The following is a 25,417-nucleotide window of genomic DNA, read 5'->3' on the forward strand; positions in this document are numbered from 1 at the left end:
CATAATACCCAGCACTTACATGAGTGCGTCCTCTATCCCAAGCACCCTATAAACGCCAATGGTTTCCCGCATAGAGTGGGAAGGACTAAGTGTTAGTCCAGAGGGGTAAACTGAGGCAGGGTGCATGGAAGTGATTTGCCCCAACATCACATTATGCCCGTGGCAGGGCTGGGGTTTGGAACCAAATAGTCCTCGGCTTCTGGCGCCACGTTCAGACCACACTTCCCTCCACAGCAGAAAGACGAGAAGTAGAGAAGTGGATTTCCTTCCACCCTTACCCAGCATACCCAGGGACCAGTTTGAACATCCAGCTTTCACCCCACTGCCCAGCTGCCCCTAGACTTCCCAGGGGAGGGCTACTAAGGCAAGAACTCACTGCTCAGCAGAGACACACCAGGCAGCACCTTCCCATTAAATGAGGGTCTATCCAAAGCCCACTGAACTCAACAGAGCCCTTTCCACTGACATCAATTCATTTTCCATCAGACCCCAAATGCACCCTGCACAGGCCAGCAATGCAACCCCCTGATTTCTTCAACCAGCTGAATCCCTCACCTACGTCCCCTATCCTGACAGGCCAGCAGCAAACTAGCCACTATCTTCCACAAGAGCCTGATCCAAACTCCACCAAAGCCAATGGGAGCCTTTCCACTGACTTCCAATTGTCTTTGGTGCCGGTCTCGGAGGCGGGGGAGAAGGTAACGCGCACGGCTCGTAAGCACAATGGGGCCTCAGTCTTGGCTAGGATTTCTAGGTGCTTCCATAAGAACAGCGACAGAGCCAATCTCCTATTAACAGGAGCCACTCCAGAAGGAACACACACGCCTAATCTCCGATCACATGAGCTGCTTATTTAAGCAGATTTCAGCATTAAATAGCCAAAGATTAAACGTCAAAAAAATATAAAGCATTCCCATGTGACTTACTCTCTGACCAGATGAGTCATGGGAACAGTGAGGAAGACAAGTGGTTAGAGCCAGAGACTGGTGGGGGCGGTCAGAAGTTCTGTGTTCTGCTCTGCTTCCCAATCATTACGGCGTGACCTCAGCCAAGTGACTGCGCTTCTCTGCCTCAGTTTCCCCATTCGCAAACCAATAATAATCCTGATCAACATACCTCCCGAGGTTGATACAAGCCTTTAATTAAATGCCAGTAAAGCACTTTCAGATCCTGGGATGGAGGATGCTTTAATGAAAAGCCGGCATTTTATAATCATGAATTTGCCTTGGATTTCGCAGGGCGCGTTCGGGCTGAGATTTTACAAGTTCCCGGAGACAGGAAACAAAGTCATGCGGCTCCCAGCAGTCGTAACTTAACTGAGCGTGTGCGTCTTAAGGGTTTTCTATTGCTAATTATAAAGAGGAACTTCTCTGCCATGATCTATGGGCATTGCAGGAGGATTGGGGTTGCTGTGGGAAACAGAACTTGGCTCTCAGCATTGTGTTTGTAAAACCTCAGCCACATGGACAGGGCGCTCGGGGTCCCGTTTCCTTGTTCTTTATTATTATTATTTTTAATATAGGCAAACAAGGATTTGCCCAATAGGCCAAGGAGCCAGTTACATAGTTACATAGACTCAGACTCATAGACTTTAAGGTCCGAAGGGACCATTACGATCATCTAGTCTGACCTCCTGCACAATGCAGGCCACAGAATCTCACCCACCCATTCCTGTAACAAACCCCCTAACCTCTGTCTGAGTTATTGAAGTCCTCAAATCGTGGTTTGAAGACCTCAAGCTGCAGAGAATCCTCCAGCAAGTGACCCGTGCCCCACGCTGCAGAGGAAGGCGAAAAACCTCCAGGGCCTCTGCCAATCTGCCCTGGAGGAAAATTCCTTCTTGAGCCCAAATATGGCGATCAGGATCAGACACTCAGACCAAACATTCAGAAACGAGTGCCGATACCTGGGCCTCTGGTTAGGCCCCCGTGTGTGAGCTCCCCAATGGGAGAAGCTGGCTGCTTAGCATTTTTGTACATGAGGCTTCACTGTGAAATTAAAAACCTTCCTTTGTACATGTAATTTTTTTTAAATCTTGGCCTCAAAATCCAGCAGTGAAACACTGGGCACTTTTCATTCATTAATCTCAAAGTACTTAAAAAATGGTGGCTAACATTAGCCCCACTTTACAGATGGGGAAACTGAGGCACAACTTGCACTCAAGGTCATACAGTGACTGAGTGGCAGAGACAGGATTAGAACTCAGGACAGAGCACTGGACTGGAACTCTGGGGACCTGGTTATCTAATCCCAGCAGTGCTACAGGGTGACTTGGTCAAGTCACTTCTCTGCTCTGTGCCTCAGTTTCCCCATCTGTAAAATGGGGGTAGTGATACCGAGCTGCTTTGTAATGCACTTTGCGATCTATGGAGGAAAAGCGCATATAACAACCAAGTATTCGTAGAACCCCGTGCTCAAAGCACTAGACCACGGCTTTCCTGCATCATTTCGTAATATTTTTTTTTAATTAGTGAAAAATGACAGTAAGATCCAGAGTCCAACTTTCCAAGCACAAAGCAACTCTCTGAAAATATCCAGGACCTGATCCTCCATGGTTCTGAACCTGCACGTGGTCATTTATACCAGGTGTGAAATGCGACCAAATCCCTACAGCAGCAGTGCGCATCCATTCCCTACTGGCGCTATCAAGGTGCAGGGCCCCGGAGAATCAGGTCCTAAGTGCAGTGGGGGACCCTGGATGGTTTAGGGAACAGCTAGATCCAGAGATCAGCAATAGGAGATACCAGCCCACCAGGCTCCCAGAAATCTAGGAGGTCGGAGAACTTGGGCGCACACCTCTTCCCATTAAAGTGATGCAGTACAAGGCGGAAACAAGCTGCATTTCCCTTTCTGGCTTAATTAATTTCTTAAGACTAGCCCCAGGGCTCTTCGATGACGCTCACGGAAGGGAGTCCAGAGCCAGGAAGGGGAAGGGAAAGCAATGTGAGCTCCACCTAGAGAGGAGGGGAGATGGAGAAGATGCAGTGGCAATTCCATGACACTTCCTTAATGCAGGCAGCCTAACTATTCCCAGCCCAAGCACTGGAGAAGAGCCGGAAGGGAGCCGAGCAGCAGTGTTTATATAACCTACTCTGCTTTTGGAAGGGAGGAGGGGTCTGGGGACAGTTGGTATCATCCGGATTTCTCACTGCCCAGGATGGTAAGAATCCATGGACCCTGTGAATTCCAAAAGCTGACCCTGTCTCCACACCCAACTCTAAAAATATCAGGTCCATCAAGTGTCACCTTGCCTGACCCGCTGAGGCTAGGTTTCCAGCTGTGACTGCTGATGTGTTGACTCTGGACCCTAATGATGGCCAATTCAATGTCAGTTTCACTGGTATATTTGTTTGTACTATGGAAGCCCTATTGGTCAAGGTGCTGTACAGAGAGAGTCTCTACCCCAAGGAGCTTCCAATCTAAGTAGACAGAGGAAGGATCTTTCTCATTTTATACTTGGAGCGCTAAGGCACGGAAAGGGCCAGCGACTTGCCCACAGCCACCGAAAAAGTCTGCCGCAGAGCTGAGACTGAACCCAGATCTCTTGAGTTCTAGGTCAGAGCTCCAATTACAAGCCCACCCACTGTTTATTTTCCCCAGCTATCCCAATAGAACTTGAAGCTGGGTGAGAACTTGATAGGAATATCATCCCTCCCCCCGCCCCAGCAACCCTTCCAGTTGTGATAATGGTTTACAGCAGTGGTTCTCAACCAGGGATACGCGTCCATCTGGGAGTACACAGAGGTCTTCCGGGTGGAAATCAGCTCAGCTAGATATTTGCCTAGTTTTACAACAGGCTACACAAAAAGCACTAGCGAAGCCAGTACGAACTACAATTTCATACAGACAATGACTTGTTTATACTGCTCTATAGACTATACGCTGAAACGTAAGAACAAGATTTCAATTCCAGTCGATTTATTGTAGAATTATAGCCTCTAAGCGAGAAAGTCAGCAACTGTTCAGTAACAGCGGCGGCTGTGACGCTTTCGTATTTTTAGGTCTGATTTTGCACGCAAGTCGTTTTTAAGTGAGGTGAAACCTGGAGGTTCGCAGGACCAATCAGCCTCCTGAAAGGGGTCCAGTCATCTGGAAGGGTTAAGAGCCTCTGGTTTACCCGGTAAACGACTGGTGAGCGATTGTCCCTTTTGCCTCTTCCCAGGGCCAAAGCATCATCCCCAAGGGACATGTGAACTTTCCCCAGTCACAGGCTGTTAGCTTTAAAGCCTAATTAGGACCACTTAAATGCCAACTTGGTTAGCAGTTGCACTGCTGTCTGTAGAACGTAATGCTCAGGGCCACTTGGCTGCAGAGTTCAAAGGCTCCATACAGAAAAGTTAAACAGCCAGTGCCCACTGCCTTAGTCCGACAGGAAGACAAAAAGTTCCAGCAGGGCTGATTTCTCCTATGAAATAAACTTACTTTGGCGGTGGCCGCAGCAGGGGGAATTGGGTTTTCACAAGCTAATAAGTGCAGTATTTCACTAAGAGAGCACTCCCTCAGGAGGACCAGGCAGAAGGGAAAACTAAAGGATCCAATGATTAGTGCGGCACGAGGAGCCCTGACAAGATCAGGGCTTCATTGTGCCTGGCGCTGGACGAACACATAATAAGAAACAGTCCTGGACCCGAAGAGTTTATAAGCTAGAGGCAAGCCAGACAAAGCGGTAGGGGAGGGAGCGAGTGGTATTATTAGTGCTTGGCAGCCTAAAGGCTTGATCCTAGACTGAGATGCCCAGGCAGGACTGTGACTCGGTTCCCCATCTGTAAAATGGGTACGGCACTCAACCCCAAGGTCACACAGAGTCTGTAGCTGAGGAATTTTCTCTAGCCATATTGAGTCCCAGCTTAGTGCCTCAGCCACAGGGTCATCCTTGGTCAGTTTCCCATCCAGGGGGAAAGCACACAGGATTCTCCCGAACGTTTTCTCAGCGATGGAGCTCTGGCGCCGGGGCAGCATGCCCGGTGGACTGCTCGGTCAGCCCTGCTCCTGTCTCCTGTCCTGGTGAGGGCACACCAGGGCCCTCAGCTGAGTCGGTGGGGCCCTACCTAGAAATGCCAGCAAGGGGCAAGCAAAGGCTCCTCACCCCAAGCAAGCCGCTCCCCATCCCACGCCCTCCATCAGCCCTCACAGCTCGGTTACTGCACAATGCAACAGCCATGGGGGGGAGAGTGCCGGGGGGGCTGAGCACAAAAAAGGATCGTCCCACCCTGGCCTGAGCATTTCCAGATGCACCAATTAGGCCTGCAGGGATCACAAATTCAATGGCAACAAACACAGCAGAGGCTTTCCAGGCACGTCTTCCAGAACCGCTGAGAGGCCTGCTCCCAGCCGGGGCTCCAGTGCCCACAAATGTGCTGTTGCCAAGGAGACCGCTCGGCTGCCATCTCGCTCCTCGCAACCTTTGCTTACAGCTTGCTTTTGCTTTCTCTCTTTTTTTTTTCCCCTTGGTAAAAAGGACATTCAATTACTTCCAATAAGCCTCTTTAGCCAGCTAAACTGCCTGGCTCTGTCACCACAATCCAGGCCTGGGAGCTGCGTTCCAAGGTCCTGCAGCGCGCCCCTCCCCGCTCCCCACACACCCACACACCACTATCTGTGTTGCACTTGAGCCAAAGGGGAATCTTCACGAGCACTCTGCTGTATAGTGCTTGTGACACACAGTCAAGCACTCCCAATTCCACCCAGAAGGGTGTAGGGGGGACACACACTGCAGTAAGCAACCCAAAATGCTACAATACAAGGTTCAGCAGGCAAAGAGCTCAAAAAAACCCAAAACCCCAACAGATCTCCAAACATATCTGCCCACATCTCTCAGAACCATGGAACTAACAGATCAACAGGGGGGTGTAACTTCATCCAGGCACCCTCCCAGGCATAGGAGACATGTGCTGTGCCATTCTCAGCCTGCACTGACAATGCAACCCCCCAGGACCAAACGTGAAGAGGTTTATTAAATTTATACAGGGCCAAATCCTGCCCTAAGCAGAGCATCTGCAGCTCTCATTGGCTTCAATGGGCCCTGGGCGCTCACATCTCTGAGCACATATGTTCTGCGGAACAACTGAGCAGAAGCAGGGACCAAAGGACTGAATGTGTCTTTCCCACTGAGGATACTCCCCCGATCCCCAGCAGGGACAACTGACATGACCCCTGGTACCTTGCCAGGACGGAGATGCCCTGGCACCGGGAGCCTGTACACCCAGGGCAGGATTTCACCAACCCAAGCCTGGCCACACTGGCCTCCCTGCTCTTCCGCAGAAAGTCAGCACAACACGGGACTTTGCCAGCCAACGAGGACAGGAGACACGTGGCCTCGCGGTGAAAACACGGGACTCCTGGGTTCTCTTCCCAGCTCAAACAGTGGCTGGCAAGTCACTACCCGTCCCCACTTCTCCATTTCTTCAGTGATAAAACAGGGATAATACTCCAGGCCTGAACCAACGCCAGCCGGCCTGGAACCACGGGTCAGCCCCCAGTCAGCACTACACCAAAACCCAGGTCGACCTGTAACTTCCCAGCAGCAGAGGGAAGACCCTGGGCTGGGACGTGCCCACAGAAGAGATGCAAGGTCCGTTTACACTGCATGTGACAGACATGAGATGAACAGAGCTCCCGGTTCCCCCTGGCCCGGCTGGGCTAGGGTGGCAGACAGAGGCCTGCTCTTTTGGGAACTGGAAACCACCAGTTCAGAGCTCTGGGGTGGAATTTACTGAGAGCAGGATCTCAAACACACACCCCCTGAAGTGACAGGAGATGGCCTCCTTTCTGCTCCTGAACCCTTTGCCCCCCTGAACAGGAAACCTTCGTCACATCAGCTCTCCAACCTGGCTTCTGCTGCTGGAAAATCTGCCTCTCCATTAGGCCTGTTCCCCCAAATCTAAGGCTCCCCCACTGCAGTGTTGGGCCTGTTCCCATGGATGCGGACATCTGGTGTGGGGGGGGTCTAGCTTCACAGCCATATAAGTCTGTGGGCTGCCTGACGGCAGGGGGAGAAGACCGAGTCTCTGGCTCTCCACCTCCTTCTGCCAAGCCGCTAAGATAACCAATGCGACGAGCAAGGCGGGCAAGGTGACATCTTTCTTTGGCCCCGCTTCTGTCGGCGAGAGCGACCAGCCTTCGAGCTATACAGAACTCATCTTATCTCACCCACCTCGTCCCTCTAAGAGCCCGGAGCCAACCTAGTGACTATCCTGCAAACAAGGACTTGCCCGAGATGACAGCATTTCACCTTTCATCCGGGCCTAGGCCAAAGAACTTCGTTTGCCCCGACTGGCTCATTCATGCACAAGTAGGGGGCTGCAGATCCCGACACCTGCATCTCTGGAGCACCCGCTGAAATGCAGCCACTTCTGGGGTGGATGGCAGCAGCCACCTGACACACACTCCCTCCCCCCGACTCGGACGAAGACTTGGAGGGTTTAAGAGAAAGCCGGCTGGAAGCCAGTCTATAGCAGACCGGTTCCTGCTAGTGCAATGAGCACTTGGTTCCCACATAGCTGGAAACTGCATACTCAAAGCACGCCCCTCTGGGCCACCTCCTGCCTCCCCCAGCTTCGAGCCACCAGCCGCAGGTACGAAACGCAACCCTGTCCCCGCCCAGGGCAGGAGCCGAGGGAGCTCCAAGCTCACCTGACTCGTTCTGGGAGTTCATGTTGTCCGGTAGGCAGGCGGCGTCCTGGCCAGAGACCGGTCGGCGAAGGGTCTTTGGGAAGCAAGCGTCTTGGCAGGTGTCTGACAGCGTTCCCAGGAGGCCTGGCTGGCTGAAGCTCTAGCACCAGCCCAGGGTCTCAGGCATCCCTCGTGGCCAGCCCGTCGGAGGAGCCCTGCTGGAGAGCAACAACAGTCAGAGGCTTTGGATGCCCCCCAATTCCAGGGCTACGAGGCAAGACACCCCAGTTTTCCCCTCCCTCCTGCAGAAGAAGGGGCAGGGAGATGGGCCACCTCCTCCTGCGGATTGGGTTTCTCCCCAGAACTGGCTAGACTGAGCCGGACCCCAGGATCTGTCACTGGGGGAGCCCTGGGCATGTGGGAGGGAGACCTAGATATCTACAGGCCCATGCGCCCAGCAGGCTCGATTCTCCCCTTGCGCTGGTGGAGGGCCGGAGTCAGTGATGCTGTGAGTCAGAGAATGGGGCCCTGTACAGTATGCATGGCTCTGCTGCCCTCGAGCACAGCTTCCTGTCACCTGGCTGGAGAGAGTCAAGCAGGTGCAAACAAAGTTACTGACCCAGCCGACCAGGTACAAGCAGATGTCTTCCACAAAGCAAGCCAAGTGCGTCACCAAGCCCTCGCCACCACAGACAACCTGGGGGTCACTCAGCACTTGACCACGAGAGCTGGGATCCTTCTCTTCCAAATGCAAAGGCCGACTGAGCTAGAGGAAGCAGCGCCAACAGCTAGCAGCAGTATAGGACTTCTGACACACACATGAGCAGTTCCGCTTCCCTCAGGTAAGGGGCAGCAGTGACATTCTAGTCCAGTGGTATTTCTATGACCCACCAAGACCAGGGCCCCACTGTATCAGGTGCTGGGCAGACATGACAAGAGACAACCTCCGGCCCAGAGGATTTACAATCCAAATAGACGAGACAGGAACCACGATTATCCCATTTTACAGACCGGGAACAGAAGCACAGAGAGATGAATGACTTGTGAAGCGAACCAGGCGTCTTGAGCCCTAGCACCTTAACCACAAAACCATCCTTCCACTGACCAGCTGGGTGACCTTGGGCAAGTTGGGGCCCCTCTGTGCCTCAGTTTCCCCATCTGAGGGGTAGTGATACTGACCTCCTTTGTAAAGTGCTTTGAGATCGACAGTTGCAAAGCGCTCGAGATTTACCAATGATTATTAACCGGCACCCAGAGCAACAATGGAAAGTCATTTGTTAACTCCGAACATTTCTCTACAACAAATCCATCCACACAGCTCCAGGACCAAGCCCTGCTCCCCATCCAAGCCTGCAGCAGCAGGATCAAGGCCCTTCTCCCTGTAGCGCCAGGCCAGATGCTTCCCTGAAGGCAGAGCAGACACACAGCAATGCAGAGCTTCACTGATACCCAAACACATCTCGCATCTTCTGGGCTAATCCTCTGCTAACGGGATTACCACCAGAGACAGGAGAAGACCACGCTACCACGCCGGGGAATTCAGCTAGTCTCCCATTCGGACAGGGGAAAGTCCATTTACAAACAAACCGAGATTCCAGGAAAAACCGATTTCCTGATGCACTCACTGCACTGCTGCAGTATCATGGCCCGCAGCTCACTACAGCTGGCCTAGATGCCAGCCAGAGAAGGCCCTGCCAGCACAAGCCAGCCATTTCAGGGGATAGCCGAGGAAGCAGGCAGGCAGGCAGCATCGTCTAGTGGGTAGAGCACCAGACCAGGGCTTATGAGACCTGAGTTCTAGTGCCAACTCTGTCACCTGCAGCCTACAATCGCCTTCCCCACTCAGGGCCTCTGGCTCCCTCGCCCAGTTGGATGGGCCAAGTGGCTCTCTCTGACGCATAAGAGTGAAGACTCCAGATGTTGATTCTGGATGGGACCCCCAAAGAGCCCTGGTTTCCCTGGGGACTCCCGGTTTCCCTGGGGACTCTCCTCCTTGCTAAGGCAGGGGAAATGGGTTCCCCAGTATGGGGAGGGTGGCGGGTTAAGGGTTAGCTAGCAGCACTGTGCAGACAGATGGGCCAAACCTGTAGCGGGCACCCGGGCGATGGCTCTGCACCAGTCTCGCTGCATGTCTTGCGTCCAGGGGCAATTTGTGGGGGGTGGTGATTGATGAAGGGAAGTATCCATCCCCGTGTTCCCTGGGGGTTTGAGTTTGTCTGCCCGCTTCCCCCAGCCCGTCCATGGCTCCACAGCACCAGATCGGTGCCTTGCTGCAGGAAGTCCACGCCTCGGGTTTAGTGGCTGGAAGAGAGGACAGCACGGAGCAGTGCCCTCCCCGAGCTGGCCGCAGCCTCTTCCTGCAAAGGTGTGGGGATCAGGGGGAGGGATGAAGGAGCAGGACCCACAGGGCACATCCTGAAGGCAGTGTCCCACAGCCTGCACGTCTGCACATTCCCAGCTGTGACTCTGCCCTTGCCAAAGGGGCCCAGCCCCCCAACCTCTTTGTCGGGAGGGGGTCGCATCGGCGCAGAGAGAGCGTCTCTGCCTGGAGAGGACATCTGCAAAGGCGGTGCTGGTCCCATAAAGGCAGGGAGAGCCCCCAGGCCAGGAGAGCAGAGACAAGGCGGCCGGGGAGCAGACGAGGCAGCCATGGCAGCCATCGGAGAGGGCGGCAGGCAGAGGAGAGCGAGGAAGGCTGACCTAGAAATCTCCATCAGCAGGGCCTGCTGCATTGCGATGGGCATCTGCAGCAAAGAAGAGCTGGGTCAGAGGGGAGCCACTGCGCATGGCAACTGGGTGGGGTGGGGGTCCCCCCAGGGGTATGTAGGGACCAGGAGGAGGGGCAATCAGAGAAGGTACCAATCTGCACATCACCCAGAGCCTGGGCTGGCAGGGTTCCCACGCTGAAGCCAGCAGAGCTTTGCACCCCGCAGGATCCGGCCAGTGGAGAGGCACCGTTCTCTCTCTCTCTCCCGCGTCAGGGGTGGAGGAGCTGGGGTGGGAAGTCAGGAGGAGCAATCGCACGAGCCCTCCCCATCCACTGAGCACCAGCCCAGGGACTCGTGTATCGGACCAGAGCGCTGGCAGGTCACGGTGCTGACTCCTCTCCACTTGGGGCAGGGCAACTCGCCCCCCTGGACAACCACACCAGCCTCACACCAGCGAGCCAGGGGAGGAGATCCAGTCACCTCCCCCAAGCCAGCCAGGCGCCTGCAGGACGGGCATTTTCCCAGGATCTCCTGGCAGGGCTTTAGGGGCTTGTCAGGGCATCTCCTTCATGACCCTGGTATCCAGCCTCCCACGTAGCATCCCTGTTATCCCCGTTCTGAGCACCTCAATCCTGACACACCACACCACAGGCTATCCCAGCCCTTCCCCCACCCCAGACTATCTCAGCCCCCACACACACCTTACCCCCCACCCCCAACAGCTCTGCTTACCACCCCCCTGTGCTATTCCAGTGATGGGCTCCCCAACACACAGCTCTGCAGATCAGCCTTCATGGTCCTGCTGCACCCCAGCCCTAGCAGCCCTGGGATCCCCCACCGCTACTATCCAGCCCTGAACCCCCAGACACACACACACTATTCCCGTCTTGGGATTGCCCCCTGCACACACACCCCCTCAGCCAGTGCATCTCGATCCTAACCTACAGCCCCCTGCTGTCCCCACCCGGGAACCCCACACACAGCCCCACACCGACCTCCCCACAGAGCCAGTTCAACGGGGGCCCCATTAGTGTCTCCTCACAGCCTGGCAGCCTGCACCCAGGCACGTCTGTGTTCGGAAGGGAGCTGGCCCGCAGTTTAACCCCATACGGGCCGCAGGCGGCATGGCCCAGCGCTCGAGGCGGGGTCCGTTGGCTAGGCATAGGCAGCCCCGGAGGAAAGCGGACAGTCCGGGTCACTGCAGCAGGGCAGGGAGAGGATCAGCTCAGGCCAGGCGCACGGATCTCACCCTCCGAATCAGAGATGCCAGTAACGCCAGGAAGCTGCTCACGGGGGCTGGGAGGCAGCGGGGCTGGGCCTCATTGGAGATCCTCAACAAGTTCAGCCCCGCTAGCCACGCCCTAGGGGATTGCAAGGACCCTACCCCCCACCCCAAAATGCCACACTTCCACCTCCAAGCCTCTCAAACGATGGGACCGGAAACCCAGAAAGCGGCTCTTGCTCAGATTGCCAATCGGGCGAGGGAAAGGGACAGACTGGGGCTTGCTTTCACCCTTCAGAGAACCGGATTTGAACCACTGCGGACGTGAGAGAGATCACCACACAAACCCACCCCCAAAATCAGCACCGGGGGCTGCTCCGGAGGGGGCCGGGGCTGAGCTGCAGAGGGAGAGACGGGGGCAGCTGGCATCGGAATAGCAGCAAGTGCTGCGGGTCAGGATAGTGGGGCGTCATGAAGGCTGTTCCGGGGATCTCAGGATCAGAACAGCAGGGATGGGGTCCAGGTTGGGAGTGAGGTGCATCAGCCCTGCTGTGGACTGGATCAGCAGGGAGAGGCTGCAGCGGGGCAAGGCCTGGGGGGTAGGGGATGGGGAATCTGCACAGGATGACACCTGCCTCTCACCCAGGCAGGGCTGTCATGCTGGTTTCCACGGGCCAGGGAGTCTCAACCTCTCCCTGCTTTGCTTGGTGACTGTACTAGGGAGACGGTGGTGGGAAGGCGTTTGGATCCTTCGGAGGACCAAAGACCTCCTCTGCCCCGATGCTGTCCTCACCTGCATCCCAGGCTCGCCACCCTACAGATCAGCCAGCCGGATGGGGCCATGCGGCTGACCGCTCTTTTCATTAGGGGTTTGCGCTAAAAGCTCATCTGAAGAAATGCAGCCTCGCCACCCCCGCCCCGCCTGCCGGTAAGAACGGTGAGTATTCCATTCCAGCAGCCAATCCACCTCACGCTGGGATGCTGCCAGATCTGACCAGGCCAAGCCCCCTTAGCTTGTGAGAACTTGGATGGGAGACCTCCAAGGTGCAGGTAGGCAGTTAGTACTGAATCGGTCAGTACTGATCCCCCTCAAGATTCTCCTGGTCAACTGGGGGTGCCATCTGCTTAGACAGATGTGGCCCTGACTCCCAGTGCTAATCAGTGATCTTCAGGCACTCTTTACTAGAGCTTGACGGTCTCCTCTGGCTTGCCTTGAATTCTTTCCTTGCACTTTCCACTGGACAGAGCAAGCGTCTCTGCTCTCCGATCTACACTGTTGCTGTGTGCTGTTAAACAACTGCTGCAATTCCACCCCAGAGGTGGCGGCATGTCAGTATTGGGTGAAGTGAGCCACAAGGAACACTTACCTTGCACTTTCTATCAGAGGCCCTCAAAGTACTTCACCAGCATTCATGCACAAAATAACCCTTACATCCCCCCTCTGAAACACTCTTCTTACTCCCCATTATACAGAAAGGCAAAGTGACTCACCCAACATCACACAGCAAATCAGTGGCAGAGCTGGAAGGCCTGATGCCTACAATCGCTACATGCTCTCCCCTCTTGGTAACACCCTGCTGTATATAATCCCTGACCTACTCCACAGTGGGGTCATCAGGCTTAATCAAATTATGTCTGTGAAGTGCTTTGAGATCCTCAGATGAAGAGCACTAGAGGAGAGCAAGTAGTTATCTCTTATTAATGCTACCGGACCAGATCCTCAGCTGGTGCAGATGATCACAGCTGCCACAATCCCTAACTCTGCACAGGAGATACCAGAGTTTGCCCTGCAGTTTGGGTAGCCACATGCACCAGCCTGAGCGTGTGCAGATCACTACCATTCTGATTTGGTGCAAATGCTCATGAGGCAGGTTAGTGGAGGGCATCGCTCCTGGCACGCATCTCTCGCCTGGACAGATCGATGGCAAAGAGCGGAAGGAGCTGGAATAGCAGGGCTGGCTTGTAGGATTGAGGACATCAGTGGCAGAGACCTGTCTGACAACCACAGCCTATTTAAAGACTTCCCAAGCCTGATGCAGAGAAGGTGTCCGATCGACCGCAAGCCACAGGGAAGGGTTCTCACTTAGGGATGCATCTGGAGAGTTGAGGAAAGCTCTCCGTATTTAAGCATCTTCCAAGCTACCATGAAGCCCTAGAAAACACTGCAGCTCAGCTAGAAAGTGCTTTAAACTCTCTGCAGCCAGCCATGTGCCAGACACCGCTAGCAGACGGCCTTGGCACGGAGATGTAAGCAAAAAGATCCTCAGCTAGTGTAAATCCCTTGGCACTGTTGAAGTCACTGCTGCGATGCCAATTTACACCCCTGAGAATGTGTCCCAAAGTTTGCAGCATCTGTCTTAGCCGGCTACAGCCCGAACGGTGCAGAGGAACTGAGTGACCTCGTCTGCTCCATCTGGGGTTCAAATACCCCCTGGCAGAATTTGTGAGAGGCAGGGTTTGCCCCAGAAGCCTTGGCCCAATTCTCCTCCTGCCCACTGCCGGAGTAGCATGCTCTGAACTGGCCGCTGCCCTCTGCCCAGAGGGGGCTGCATTTCACAGCTGCTCTGTGGGGTGAAGGGTGCCATAGAGAGGTAAAGGCTCATTCTTAAGGCTCATTGTGGGGCCAATTTCCCTATCACTTTCTGGGGCTCTGTATCAGCTGTTAACAGGCAGACAAGGGGAAGGGCTCTCTAGACAGGCAGTTCCCACCCACCCACACTGGAGCTGGGCACTCAGCAGCTGCTCGCTCTCAAGAGCAGATCCAGATTTAAAAAAAAAAACAAACAAAAAAAATGGATCCCTCGCCCGCCCCTCCCGCCCCCCCAGCTAATAACTGCCAGTGTCATGAAGTGGCTACTGGCCCGTGGGCACAAGCATATAGGAAGGCAGAAGACTCAGGGATTAGAGCTCAGGGCTCCTGGGAACTCTTCCGACTCCTGCTGTGGACGCATTTTGTGACTTGGGGCAAGTGGCTTCACTTCTCTGGGCTTCGTTTTCCCCACACGCGGAACAGGGCTGACGTTAACCGGCCACAGAGGGAGCAGCCAGGCTCCGTTCATGAAAGGAAGCTGCATAAACTAGAGAAGGACAAAGCATCTTCATCTGCTACCAGCCCGGCCTGCTCGGAGCACGCTGCAGAGACAACAGCCAGGCCCTTGGGAGATGCTCAGATAGCGCCTAGTGCCAGGAATTTACCATTTACAGGGTCCCTGGCTACCCAGCCCCCTTAGAGAGGGGAAAACGGGGTGGGGAGTCGCCTTACTGCTAAGGTTTCGTCTACATGGCATTGGAAACCCTGGTCTGTGGGACCTGGGCTCCTGGACTCGGCGCTTCCAAGCCTGCACTCGCTTTACAGCTACCGGAGCCAGGTGCTAACGCGTCCACACTGCACTGCGCAGACCTGCTGACTTAGGTCTGCGGCTCGTCCTCCGCCCGCACTGCAGACTGACAGGGCTTGGACCCAAGTCACCCCACATCTCCGGCGCTGACACCGGCCCCACCGGCAGGGTCCCAGGTCCTGAGCGCTCCCTGAACCGAGTCAGACGGAGGTGGAGGACAGAGGACCCAGAGGAGATCACACCTTGGGGCAGGGAGCGATTGTGGGTCCCTTGTGTTCTCCATTGTTCCCGCGCAGACACATGCTTGGTCCTGTAATGACTCAGCAACCCGTGGGTTGGCCCAGGTCTCCCCTTTCCAGTCCCATGGCGGTTATCTACCCTAGTGACCCTGGGGAGGGGGTGGGGGAGATGGTGCGAACACACAGATAAAGCTACCGGCTCTGCACTATCACCAAGGGGTGAGAGAGCAAGTGAGCTGGAAGTGACTAATCAGTACACGCAGCCAGTCAGGGCCACACTTCAGTGACACAGGGCTGGATCTAATGGCTCCCAGGCTGCCCGACACCCATGAGCCTATGGGCACGGAGCAGCTGGGAACATACAGGAAGCAGGCTGGACTGTGCTGCAGCGGCAGTGCAGCCTAGTGGGTAGGGCACTTGCCTGTAACTCAGGAAACCTGGATTATACTCCTGGGTCTGACCTGCTGGGTGACCTTGGACAAGTCATGGCACCTCCTGGCCTCAGCATCCCCCCTCCTAACTTTTGTCTTGCAAGCCATTCGCGGCAGAAACTATCTCCCACTATGTGTGGGAACAGCGCCCAGCACAGGAAGGCCCTGATCCTGGAGGCAGCCTCTAGGTGCTACAGTACCATGAGCAATGACTACTGTCTCCGTCCGATGGCAACAGAACACAGCCTGCCTCACCTTCAAACCACCGTGCAACCATGGGCTCGTTAAGCCCCACCTGCTCCCAAGAGAGAGGCGGGATGGCTGTCCTCATCTTACGCACGTGGGACACCGAGATGCAGAAACAGGTTAAACGAAGGCCCTGATTTCACTAGAAATAAGTCAGGCAGCTCCAAACCCACAGGGCTAATCAGGAGCACAGCTGGCCCCGTGCACAGACACAAGCCCCGGATCTCAGTGCACAACGGCGGCAGTCGCGCACAGACGGAAAGCGGGGCAGGCTGGACCTGCCCTTTCAAAACTAAACAGACCCCGAGTGAGCAGCACAAGGTCTCGGGGGGAATGAGTGACACAGCCAGGATTAGGACCTGGGCGGCTCTGCCTCCTGCTCTTGTTCAGTAACCACTAGGCCTGGCCGAGCACAGCTGGGCTGAGAGGGGGCCTCCATTGTCGCAGGCAGGGAAACAGCCCATGGGAAGCACACAAGCGCCAAGCTTCCCACTCCCCACCTCTGATGTCAGAACAGTCAGGAAAATAAGGAGGCCTGCTCAGGCCAGGTGACACAGTTACCCCAGTATGGCCCCCAGCGTGGGCCCAGTTATACCAGTATAAAGGTGGCTTATACCAGGACAGCTAGCTTCCTTTCCCACACAGGAACAGCTCTACTGACGTAAGCACCTTTATACTGGTATAACTGCACCCAGCCAGGTCTACATTACAGCTCTATATTGGTATAAATACGTCCCTCGAGGGTGTGAAAATGCCACGCCCCAAGTGCCGCTGGAACACCGACCAGACCCTCGGCGGAGACAGTGCTAGGTCAAGGGAGGGCTTCTCCCGTCGACGCAGCTACCGCCTCTTGCCAAGGGGGATAAACGCCGCACAGAAGCATCCTCGCTGGGGCACTGCAGCGTTCTAAGTGCCGACCAGCCCTCTGGGGTCGCACAGCTTTAGTTACACCGGGATTGCTGGAGCAGTGCGGCTGTCCCGCGGATCCAAGGCCGAAGCAGGGCGGTGGGTCCAGGGCTCTTCCCCGGCGCTGCTCCCCAGCTCAGAGGGCATGGGAGTAGGGAGGGTGGGGCTGGCACGGAGCTCCGATGGGTGTTGGCACCACGCCTTCTTCGCCCCGGGACAGCTACTGAATAGGCTGGAGCGGCGTTTCAAAGGAGCGTTCTCAGGCAGGGACTCTGCCTCGTCCTGCCCCTCACTTGCCTGTCTGGGTCTCCTCCCCACCCTACTCCTTTCCCCGATGCCCCATTTCCCGGATCTCTGGTCCCACCTGCACCACCCCGACCAAAACATCTCCCCCCACCCCCGCCCGGCCACCCTACCCCCACAGGCCATTCCAACATGTCTCAGCCTGCCTACATGCACGTCTTGGGCCTGCCTACACACTTTCACACCGTGGCACGGCTCGGGGAGGCAACTCGGTCCCGTGTTCGCCGCCAGGCCAGACCACGCTCTAGCCGTGTCGTGAGACAAGCGGGGCCACGCAAATCAGTGGTTTTTGCAGCACGGTTGAGTGCTAAAGCAAATACAGCCAGCAAACCCATCGGGTTCGACCGCAGGGGAGGGGCGGAGAGCAGAACCCAGCGTGGGACAGCAGGCTTGGGGCAGCTTCAACGGAGCTCTCAGGAAAGAGATCCTTCCCCTATGGCCAAGGGTTCACAAGCCGGTCAGAAGATCACGGCCGTCTGGCCTTTCCCATATTGCTAAATGAGAGGGGGGTTCTGCCCATGAACAGATACGCCTCACAGTACAAAAACCTACACAGACGAAGAGATTTCCAGAGGTGCCCACAATGGGCCCGGTGGAGAACAGCTGTGCTAGGAGAATGTGGGTCTTTGCCCCTCTTATGCCTGGTCGTTACGGGGGAAACCCTCCAACATGGGTGCTGACCTTGGCAGCACATGCGAAACCTGACTCAATTTCCCCTTCGGCCACGCATGCAGAGGAATGTGTTAGCAGCGAATTCAAACCCCTTTGTTCATACACGGTGCCCCCGAGCCCTCCTGCTAAACACAGTTCCTCCCCAAGCCCTGGAGTAAGACGAGGTTACAACACAGCACCTCTTCAACGCCACTGAAAGGTCGTTGTTCCCAGGTCACCCACCCCAGAGTCAATAACCACGGTCCCCTTTGTAGGACCCCACTCCGTAGCCCATCGCCCTGGAAGTGCCAAGCTCACTTCTCTACCCGAGGTCACCTCAGGTTTCTTGCATGCAGCTTCCAGGCCTCCGCACCCGACAGGGGAACCTCCCTCCCCAGGCAACCCCTTGCTCCTAGGCCCCACTCACTGCTCTCCTTCCTACAGACCTCTGCATGAGTCTCAGTCCTCCCAGCGCCTTGCCAGCAGCTCCCAGTTTCTGGTGTCCCAGGTCTCCCACAGGCAATTCTCTCCCGCTCCTGCTCTCTCTCCTCTGTTCTCAAACAGCTTCCACCTACCCGCTTCTGACCTTCCCTCACCCTGGGTCTGCCTCTTTGTATGACCCAGGTACCATCTCACCCCAGCTGGCACGCAGCTGACCAGTCAAAGGTGAACTGCACCCTCCCCGAGGGCCAGTCGTTCTGCGATACTGGTCCAAAAAATAGGAGAAAAGTCTCCCGCAACGGCAAGCTAATGGTGCTCTGCCTTCAGCCAGCACAGCAGGGGCTTGCGATCTTAGCCCTGAAGTTGCTGGGTTCACACCCCACTCTGGACCCACGCAGGTGGGTCGCACCTGAGCCGTGCTGGAGCAAGGAACTGAGGCACGTTCTGCTAGTACAATCCCGGCTGGAGCACTCCCTGATCGACTGCGCTCCTGACTAAGGGGCCAGGGTTATCAGAAGCCACAAGAGCCAGGAAGGCCTTTCACCCAGGAGACCTGCAGAGAGAAAACCCACACGGCCTTCTAGCCAGCTTCTTTACCTTTTAGAAGGCTTCCTATGCATTGCAATGGATAGCACAGGCCCTTCCACTGCCAGCTCCTTATGTGATGGGGCGGGGGGGAGCTGCCATCTTGCCCAGCACGTGGGGGATTTAACTGGAGACCTCCAGAGCTAAAAGCACAAGCTGCTACAGCTGCAGCTAAGGAACCAATCCTCCTAGATCTAGGGCTGTTGCAGACTCAGATCCTCCATAGGCCAGGCACCCGGAGTGACCACAAAAGGACTCACCAGCGGGCTACATAAACAGCTTGTAGAAGAAAACTGAGACGTTCCAGCCAGTTTCCCCCTGGAAGGCTGCTAAGGGAAACCGACTGCTACACTACATGGTTTCCCTTGGCCAGCTTCACTGGGCTGCCAGGACTTTTATATGGCTAGAACTGTCCACAGTCGGGCTTTTATCAGCACAGCTACGTAAAAATCCCATCTCTAACCAACACAACTATGCTGGGAAAGTGTAGACCAGGCCTCATAGTCTAAATACACCAGGCGGGAGGGGAAACTGAGGCACAGAGCCAGGAAGTGACTTGCCCAAGGTCACCTGACAGCTCAGTGGCAGAGCTGGTAACAGATTTCAGGCTCCCTGATCCCCAGTTCTACTTACTAGATCACGCAGCCCCCTGCCCAGCTCCTATGGCAGGTAAAGAACACACTGGAGCTATATCAATTTACACTGGCTGGAGATCTGGCCCAAGGAGAATAACTCCAGGGACTTGGCCAAGTATCTTCCCCACCTCATCCCACAAGAAAAGGCCTTGATGTCCAGGCCTGTACCTTATTGCTACACTGGCCAGTATCCTGAAATCTAGCCCACATGGGGTCTAGCGGTCCCTTAAAACGTGGTTCTGCTCACAGAAACGATGGTGTAAAGAAACCAGCCCCCTCCTACCCTACAGAGCGGCTCACTCAGATCACAGTCAGACCTATTGATGGTAGCAGCCAACGCTTCTCATTCACACTCGCCCCGCAGAGCTATGAGACAATGGGCTGAATTCAGCTCAGACTCCCACGTCAGCAGCGGAATCCATTAACTAAGTTCCAGTTCCGGTTGCACTTGGAGGCAGCAGGGCCACACAGGTGTCACCGAGGGAAAGATTCTGCAGGCCGGATCCGGGTGACTGAGGATGACGGGTGAGAAGGAAAATGTCCAGCTGGATGCTCAGATGAGCTTCCAGGGCAGACAGCTTAAAACAAAAACCACCAGCCCCATATTTTCTCTGCAACTGCGCACACCTGGTTGGAGCCACAGACACAACCATGGAGCATAGCTGTATTTTCGAGATGGCTTCGTAGCCATTAGCTCGGGGTGAAATCCTGGCCCTGTTGAAGTCAGTGGCAAAACGCCCATCCACAACCACAGCACTGGGATTTCATTAAATGCTTCCTGGAATCACACCTTCAAATCCGAACAGGCCTGTCTCCAATGAGCATCCTTCCTGGAGAGGGAGTGTCTTGTGGTTAAAGCTCTGCATTGCAATGTGGGAGATCTGCTCCGCCACACACTCCCTGTGTGACCTTGGGCAAGTCCCCTCGTGCCTCAGTGTCCCAACAGTAAAATAGAGATAATTCTTCCTTTGCCTTGTGTATTAGACAGTTAGTGCCTGTCTCTTATGATGTGTGAGTACAACGCAGCCCAGATCTCAGCAGGGACATCTAGACGCTACAAATCATAGCTCAAGCAGGCCTTAATCTTCTCTCATTGAGACCCCTGTAAGTCAGAAAAGCAGCCTAAGAGAGAGGAGAGTAAAACCCACTGAGTTCCATGGGCGGATCTTTTTAATAAGTCCTCTCTGCACAGCAAGAGCCCATGGGCCGATGGCTCTGCTCCAGTCTGCTTAGACAAAGTTTACCCTCCATGCACTAGCTGCTATTTCCTCCCCTACCCCAGAATCAGCTGCATTTAGAGTCTCTGTACATGTAGCAGCGCGGAACGCGCCTGTGGATCCTTTCCGAGTGAGCAGTGCTAGCTACATAATTAATCAGGAAAGGCCCTTCCTGAAATCAAATTCCCTCTGATCAGATCAGAAATCCGCTGGGCCAAAGCTTTGACTACTGCACAGGTCCTGCCTGCAGCCCGGAGCCTCACTTTCACATGGCAATACTGAATTGACAACAAATAAGGCTCCGATCTTCAAAGCCACCAAAGAGATCTGGCTGCCAAACGTCATGATTCTAAAATTAGCTACAACGTCCAAGATCTGAGGCTGCAGATTTCTGTCAAATTTCGAGACAATCCAGGGAAGATCTGAATTTGGGATCGGGGCTGTTTCTTCATTCAATGTTTTGTCCAGCGCCAAGCAGGCCAGGTCCTGGTCTGTGACTACGGCTCCAAAGTGCTACAGCAAGAAGGCTCATAACTAATACTAATTTCTCCTGCTGAGTCTCTTGTGAGAGGCTCTCATGCCCCACACCAGCTTGGCTCGGAGAGGGGATAAAGTGAGGTCTTTAGGGAGCCTCATCAAAGGGTAACAATGGGGTACCATGAAGAGGTGACCTGTAAGCATAAAAAAAAGGGAACTGGAAAGCCCCCGAGGATAATAAAGTAAAGCAGCTGCCTCGCACATGGATCTTCCTCTGAAGCAGACACTGTGGGGCTGGATTTGCCAGAATGCTCAGCAACCAGACGTTCCCATTGAGACAATGGGGGCTGAGAGCTTTGGAAAGTCCAGTCAGTGGGACTGAATCTAGGGTGATGAGAGAGCAAGTGTGAAAAATCGAGACAGGGAGTGGGGGGGGGGAATAGAAGCCTTTATAAGACAAAGCCCCGAATATCAGGGCTGTCCCTGTAAATCGGGACATCTGCTCACCTTAACTGAATCTAATGCCCACTGAAATCAGTGGGACCCTTTCCATTAACATCATTGGGCTCTGGACCAGGCTCGTCGTTAAGAGCACCCAGCACTGCCAACGCTTGTGACTTTACTGCATGGCTTGCAACCTGTGGCTTTTTTCTTAAAAGCAGCCGTGTGAGTCCGGGAGGACCATCTCACAGCCTTCATCTACCTCAATAATTCTCTGCTCCTCGTGGTTGCAAAGAAAAGCTTGAAAATACGAAGCTGCACCGGAAATCAACTAAGAAGAACCTTATTTATTTAATAAATAAATAAAATAAAAAGTCATGAGATTTATTACGCCCATCTCATGATTTTTGAACTCTTGGGACCAGCAAATGTTTCATCTATAAAGCCAGAAGGGATTTCTGTGATCTTCTGCATCACACAGGCGATAGGACTTCCATGAATTAATTTCTGTCTGAATTACAGAAATATAAAGCACGAGTCCTGTTTACCCTCGTTCTAACCCTCCCAATTCTCCGCTCCCCACAGAGCTAAGGCTAGAAGCCAGGAGTCCTACTTGCCAGTCCCCCCCCACCCACTCAAACCACTAGACCTAACTCCCTTCTCAATTCTGCTTTTGGAACCTTATGTTCCTCTTAGTGTTCCACACCCCTTGTCCCCATTCAAACCATATGCTCCTTTGAGCAGGGACTGTCTCATGGTAAGTTGGTCCAGCTCTCAGCACAATGAGACCCTGATCCCAGTTGCAGCCCCTGTCTTCATTATTCCCTCCTCCCCTAGGGTAGGAGCGACGGCATCTGGAGCCTCGAGAGCAAAGGGCTCTGGCTTGGGAGGGAAGGTTTAAAGAGTTAACAATGGGCAGACAGAAATAGTAACGCTCCACAGACATCCGAAAGGGTGTAAGCACGCAGGGAGGAGGCATTACTTATTATGCAAGGAGGACAGGAACGGAGAGGGGAAAAAAAAACCAAGGATGAATACTAGGAAATATTTCCCAGCAGCAAGTGACGTGAGGGCATGGAGAGACCTCTCCAAGGGCAGAGCGGGGAGTCCCGCCATCCATTTCCCCATGGGCTGCATGGCACCTGACCAATCCCTCAGCGCTAACCTCTCTGATCCCGCCGGGGTCCTTCACAGTCACCACCAGACTGCGTATTGCACCGCGCATCCCAGCCCGCGGCCTAGGTGCTGCTCTCGGCTACACTCGCATCCAGCCACAGTAACCGCGCTGAAGTCAACAGCGTTACTGCGGATTTACACCGGCGTGGCCAAGAGCAGAATCTGGCTCCCCGTTTGCAGCACTGGGGCGTGTTGGGCCTGGCAAGCCGAAGGGAACACACAGACAATCCATTAGCAAGCCCCTTTTCCCGGAGAGACATCTTTCCTGCCATGGCCCCATTTTGCAGGTCACCTGCAAGGATAACAAGGGACAGACGGAGAAGGAAAGCAGGGAAGGGAGTCAATCACAAACACACGCACCGCAGCGTCGTCCCTCCCCCGCCCCCAGCCTCAGCAGGCAAACCATCTAGCTCTGAAAGCAAAAGGAAAAACGAGCCCCGAAGACCAGCACTTGCTCCTCATCCACCAGCAGAACGGTCCAGGGACCACACAAACAAAACCCATCGCCCAGCAATGAGGCTACGAGCACCACAATATTCCAGCCAGTCCTCCTCCAAAGGATGCAAGTTGGAAAGATAAATTATTTAAGAGCAGCTGCTGCTCGGGAGCCTTTTCGTTCCCCCTGCATGCACACCCCCTTCCCCCCCCCGCTTAGTATTTATAGCACACGGCTAGCGTGCAGTACAAGGCATCAGCAAACCTTTCTCTCACGGGCAATAATACTGTACACATTTTCCTTCTCCCACCCCAGCCCCGAACGGTCCAACCAGCGATGGGGAAACGAAGCGCCGAAGCCTGAAGTCAAGAGACGAGATTTCCATTCAAAATAATGGGGGATTTGAGGCAGGGGGCATTCATGCATTCGAACTGGCTTCACATCCCCTTGGTCTCCATGGCACAAAGTTTAAGCCCTTACAAGGCGGGTTTCCAGAGAAAGGGATCCAGGGGGTGGATGCAGGGCTGCACCCCACAAGTAGCCTCCAGAAGCTGCAAAGGCCAGGCACCTTTAAGGGGACGCAGACCGGGGGGAGCATGCACTCTCTTGGGGAGCTCCAGAAGGACCCCTCCTTTAAAGGCCCCGGGGGAAAAACCACCCCACCACCCTGACCCCCAAGCACTGCTGCCCATGTGCCCCGATTTGCTTCCAATGAGTGCAGTGTGATTGGTGCACACCACCCTGTCTCACACCCCCAAGCACATACCCACCTACCAGACACACACACACAAGCTGGAGCTCAGCCAGTTCTGATGAACAGGAGGCAATGTTCCTGATGCCAGGCCCCCGGCACTGGATTCCCCCCCCACTCCCCATGCATGCAGGCAGCCTGGGCATTCTGCGCTGCCATTTCATAACCATCAGTCTCTGCCTTTTGTTCCACTGCCTGTCCTGGCAGTCTCTGCACACCTAGGTGCCTGGATCCCCCCCCCCCCCCGCCACCCACCACAAAGACTTGTACCTGTCCAAGGGAAAGACAGGTCATCTCTGGCAACAGGATGCATCAGCAACACCAACCCAAGGGTGCACACACCTTGCAAATGCACCAGGCAGGCGGTGCCTGCCTCCACCACCTCCCCCTGCCCAGCCCAATTCGCCCCCATCTCCCAGCGCTTCCTCTCCCTGCAACATTCCCTAACAAAGCCCTGAGCCACCAACAGCTGCTGGACACCCCACCCCTCCTCTGCTCCTCTGGGCATGCACAGGTAGGTTACCTGTAACAGGTACGGCTTCCCCCTCTTTTCCTGCAGCAGGTGGAAAGCCTGTTCGGGGAGGGGGGGAGATGGGGGAGGAGGGCTGCACCCTGCACCCCTCCCCGGTGTCAGGAGCACCGCATGCAGCCGCCGGGCCGGCTCCCCTTCTCCTGGGCGGGCTGGCATGGTGCAGGAGCCCGGCGGAGGCTTGTGCACCGTGTCCCCTGGGTGGACGGACGGGCCCCGCCCTTACCTGCAGCTGCTGAGATTCCTGCTGCTGTGCAGGGGGGGGGGTGGCTGCAGCTGGGCCCAGCCTAGCTTGGTGCCCCCTGGCTCTGCCCCACCTGTGCCAGGGATCTGGCTGCTCCTGCTCCTTCACCACCGCCACCAGCTCCTGCTCCTCCTCTCCTCCATCTTTGCAGCTGGCTCTGCTCCCTCCCTCTCCCCACCACCAACAACAACATTTGGTGACGTCACTCACCGTCACGTGACGGAACCCTGGGATAAAAATAGCCTTCTCCCCCACCACCACTCTCCTCCTCCCCCCTCCTTGGCCTGGTCCCCGTGGGGCGGGGCCTCAAAGAAGGAAGGCGCGTCACCAACACTGTCTTAAAGGGCCAGAGGAAGATTGGGGGGGGCAGGGGGGTGATTTTCAGGGCTGGAGCCGGGTGGGGCAAGCCCCAGCTTTAGGCCTGGCTGCAGGGTCGCTCCGCCAGGGAAGGATGCGAACAGAGGTTGCAAAGCCCCGCGCTCAAAAGTTAGCACATGCCGTGAACGCTGGCCCCCGGGCAACCTGCATCGGGCCCCCTTGTGCCTCTGCTTTCCCATCCCAGGCGTTAATGGCAGGCTCATGCAGCTCTTCAGTCCCTGACTCATTCAGTTATTCCAGATTGCTTTTCCTCCTCGGTCAATATGCAGCCCCGGGCCTTATCTACCGCACGGCGCCCAAACCCCGCGCTGAATGCAGCGCCGTTAATTTCTTCCTGGGTGTTCCTCTCGCCACGGTTGTCTGAGCGTGTCATGGACACTTGTGAATTTAGCTTCACAACACCCCTGTGAGAGGGCCCATGATCCCCATTTCACGTGATGGGAAACTGAGGC

At 55.2% G+C, this 25,417-nt stretch overlaps 1 protein-coding gene across 5 annotated transcripts in view; it reads right to left on the reverse strand.

Annotated features, from left to right (window-relative positions):
- Positions 1–24,679, reverse strand: part of HDAC5 (histone deacetylase 5) — a 109,810-nt gene extending 85,131 nt beyond the window's left edge. For 4 of the 5 annotated variants that reach the window (XM_030541263.1, XM_030541264.1, XM_030541262.1 and 1 more), the window contains exons 1-2: positions 24,570–24,679; positions 7,633–7,829 (exon numbers count right to left, since the gene is read on the reverse strand). In XM_030541263.1, coding sequence (XP_030397123.1) covers positions 7,633–7,654 — 22 coding nt within the window. In that variant the 5' untranslated portion in view covers positions 7,655–7,829; positions 24,570–24,679. The remainder of the gene's footprint in view (positions 1–7,632; positions 7,830–24,569) is intronic. The other variant, XM_030541261.1, reaches the window with a different exon arrangement.
- Between the last annotated feature and the right edge of the window lie 738 nt (positions 24,680–25,417).

This window comes from Gopherus evgoodei, chromosome 23 (assembly GCF_007399415.2).
Source record: "Gopherus evgoodei ecotype Sinaloan lineage chromosome 23, rGopEvg1_v1.p, whole genome shotgun sequence".
Taxonomy (NCBI): domain Eukaryota; kingdom Metazoa; phylum Chordata; order Testudines; family Testudinidae; genus Gopherus; species Gopherus evgoodei.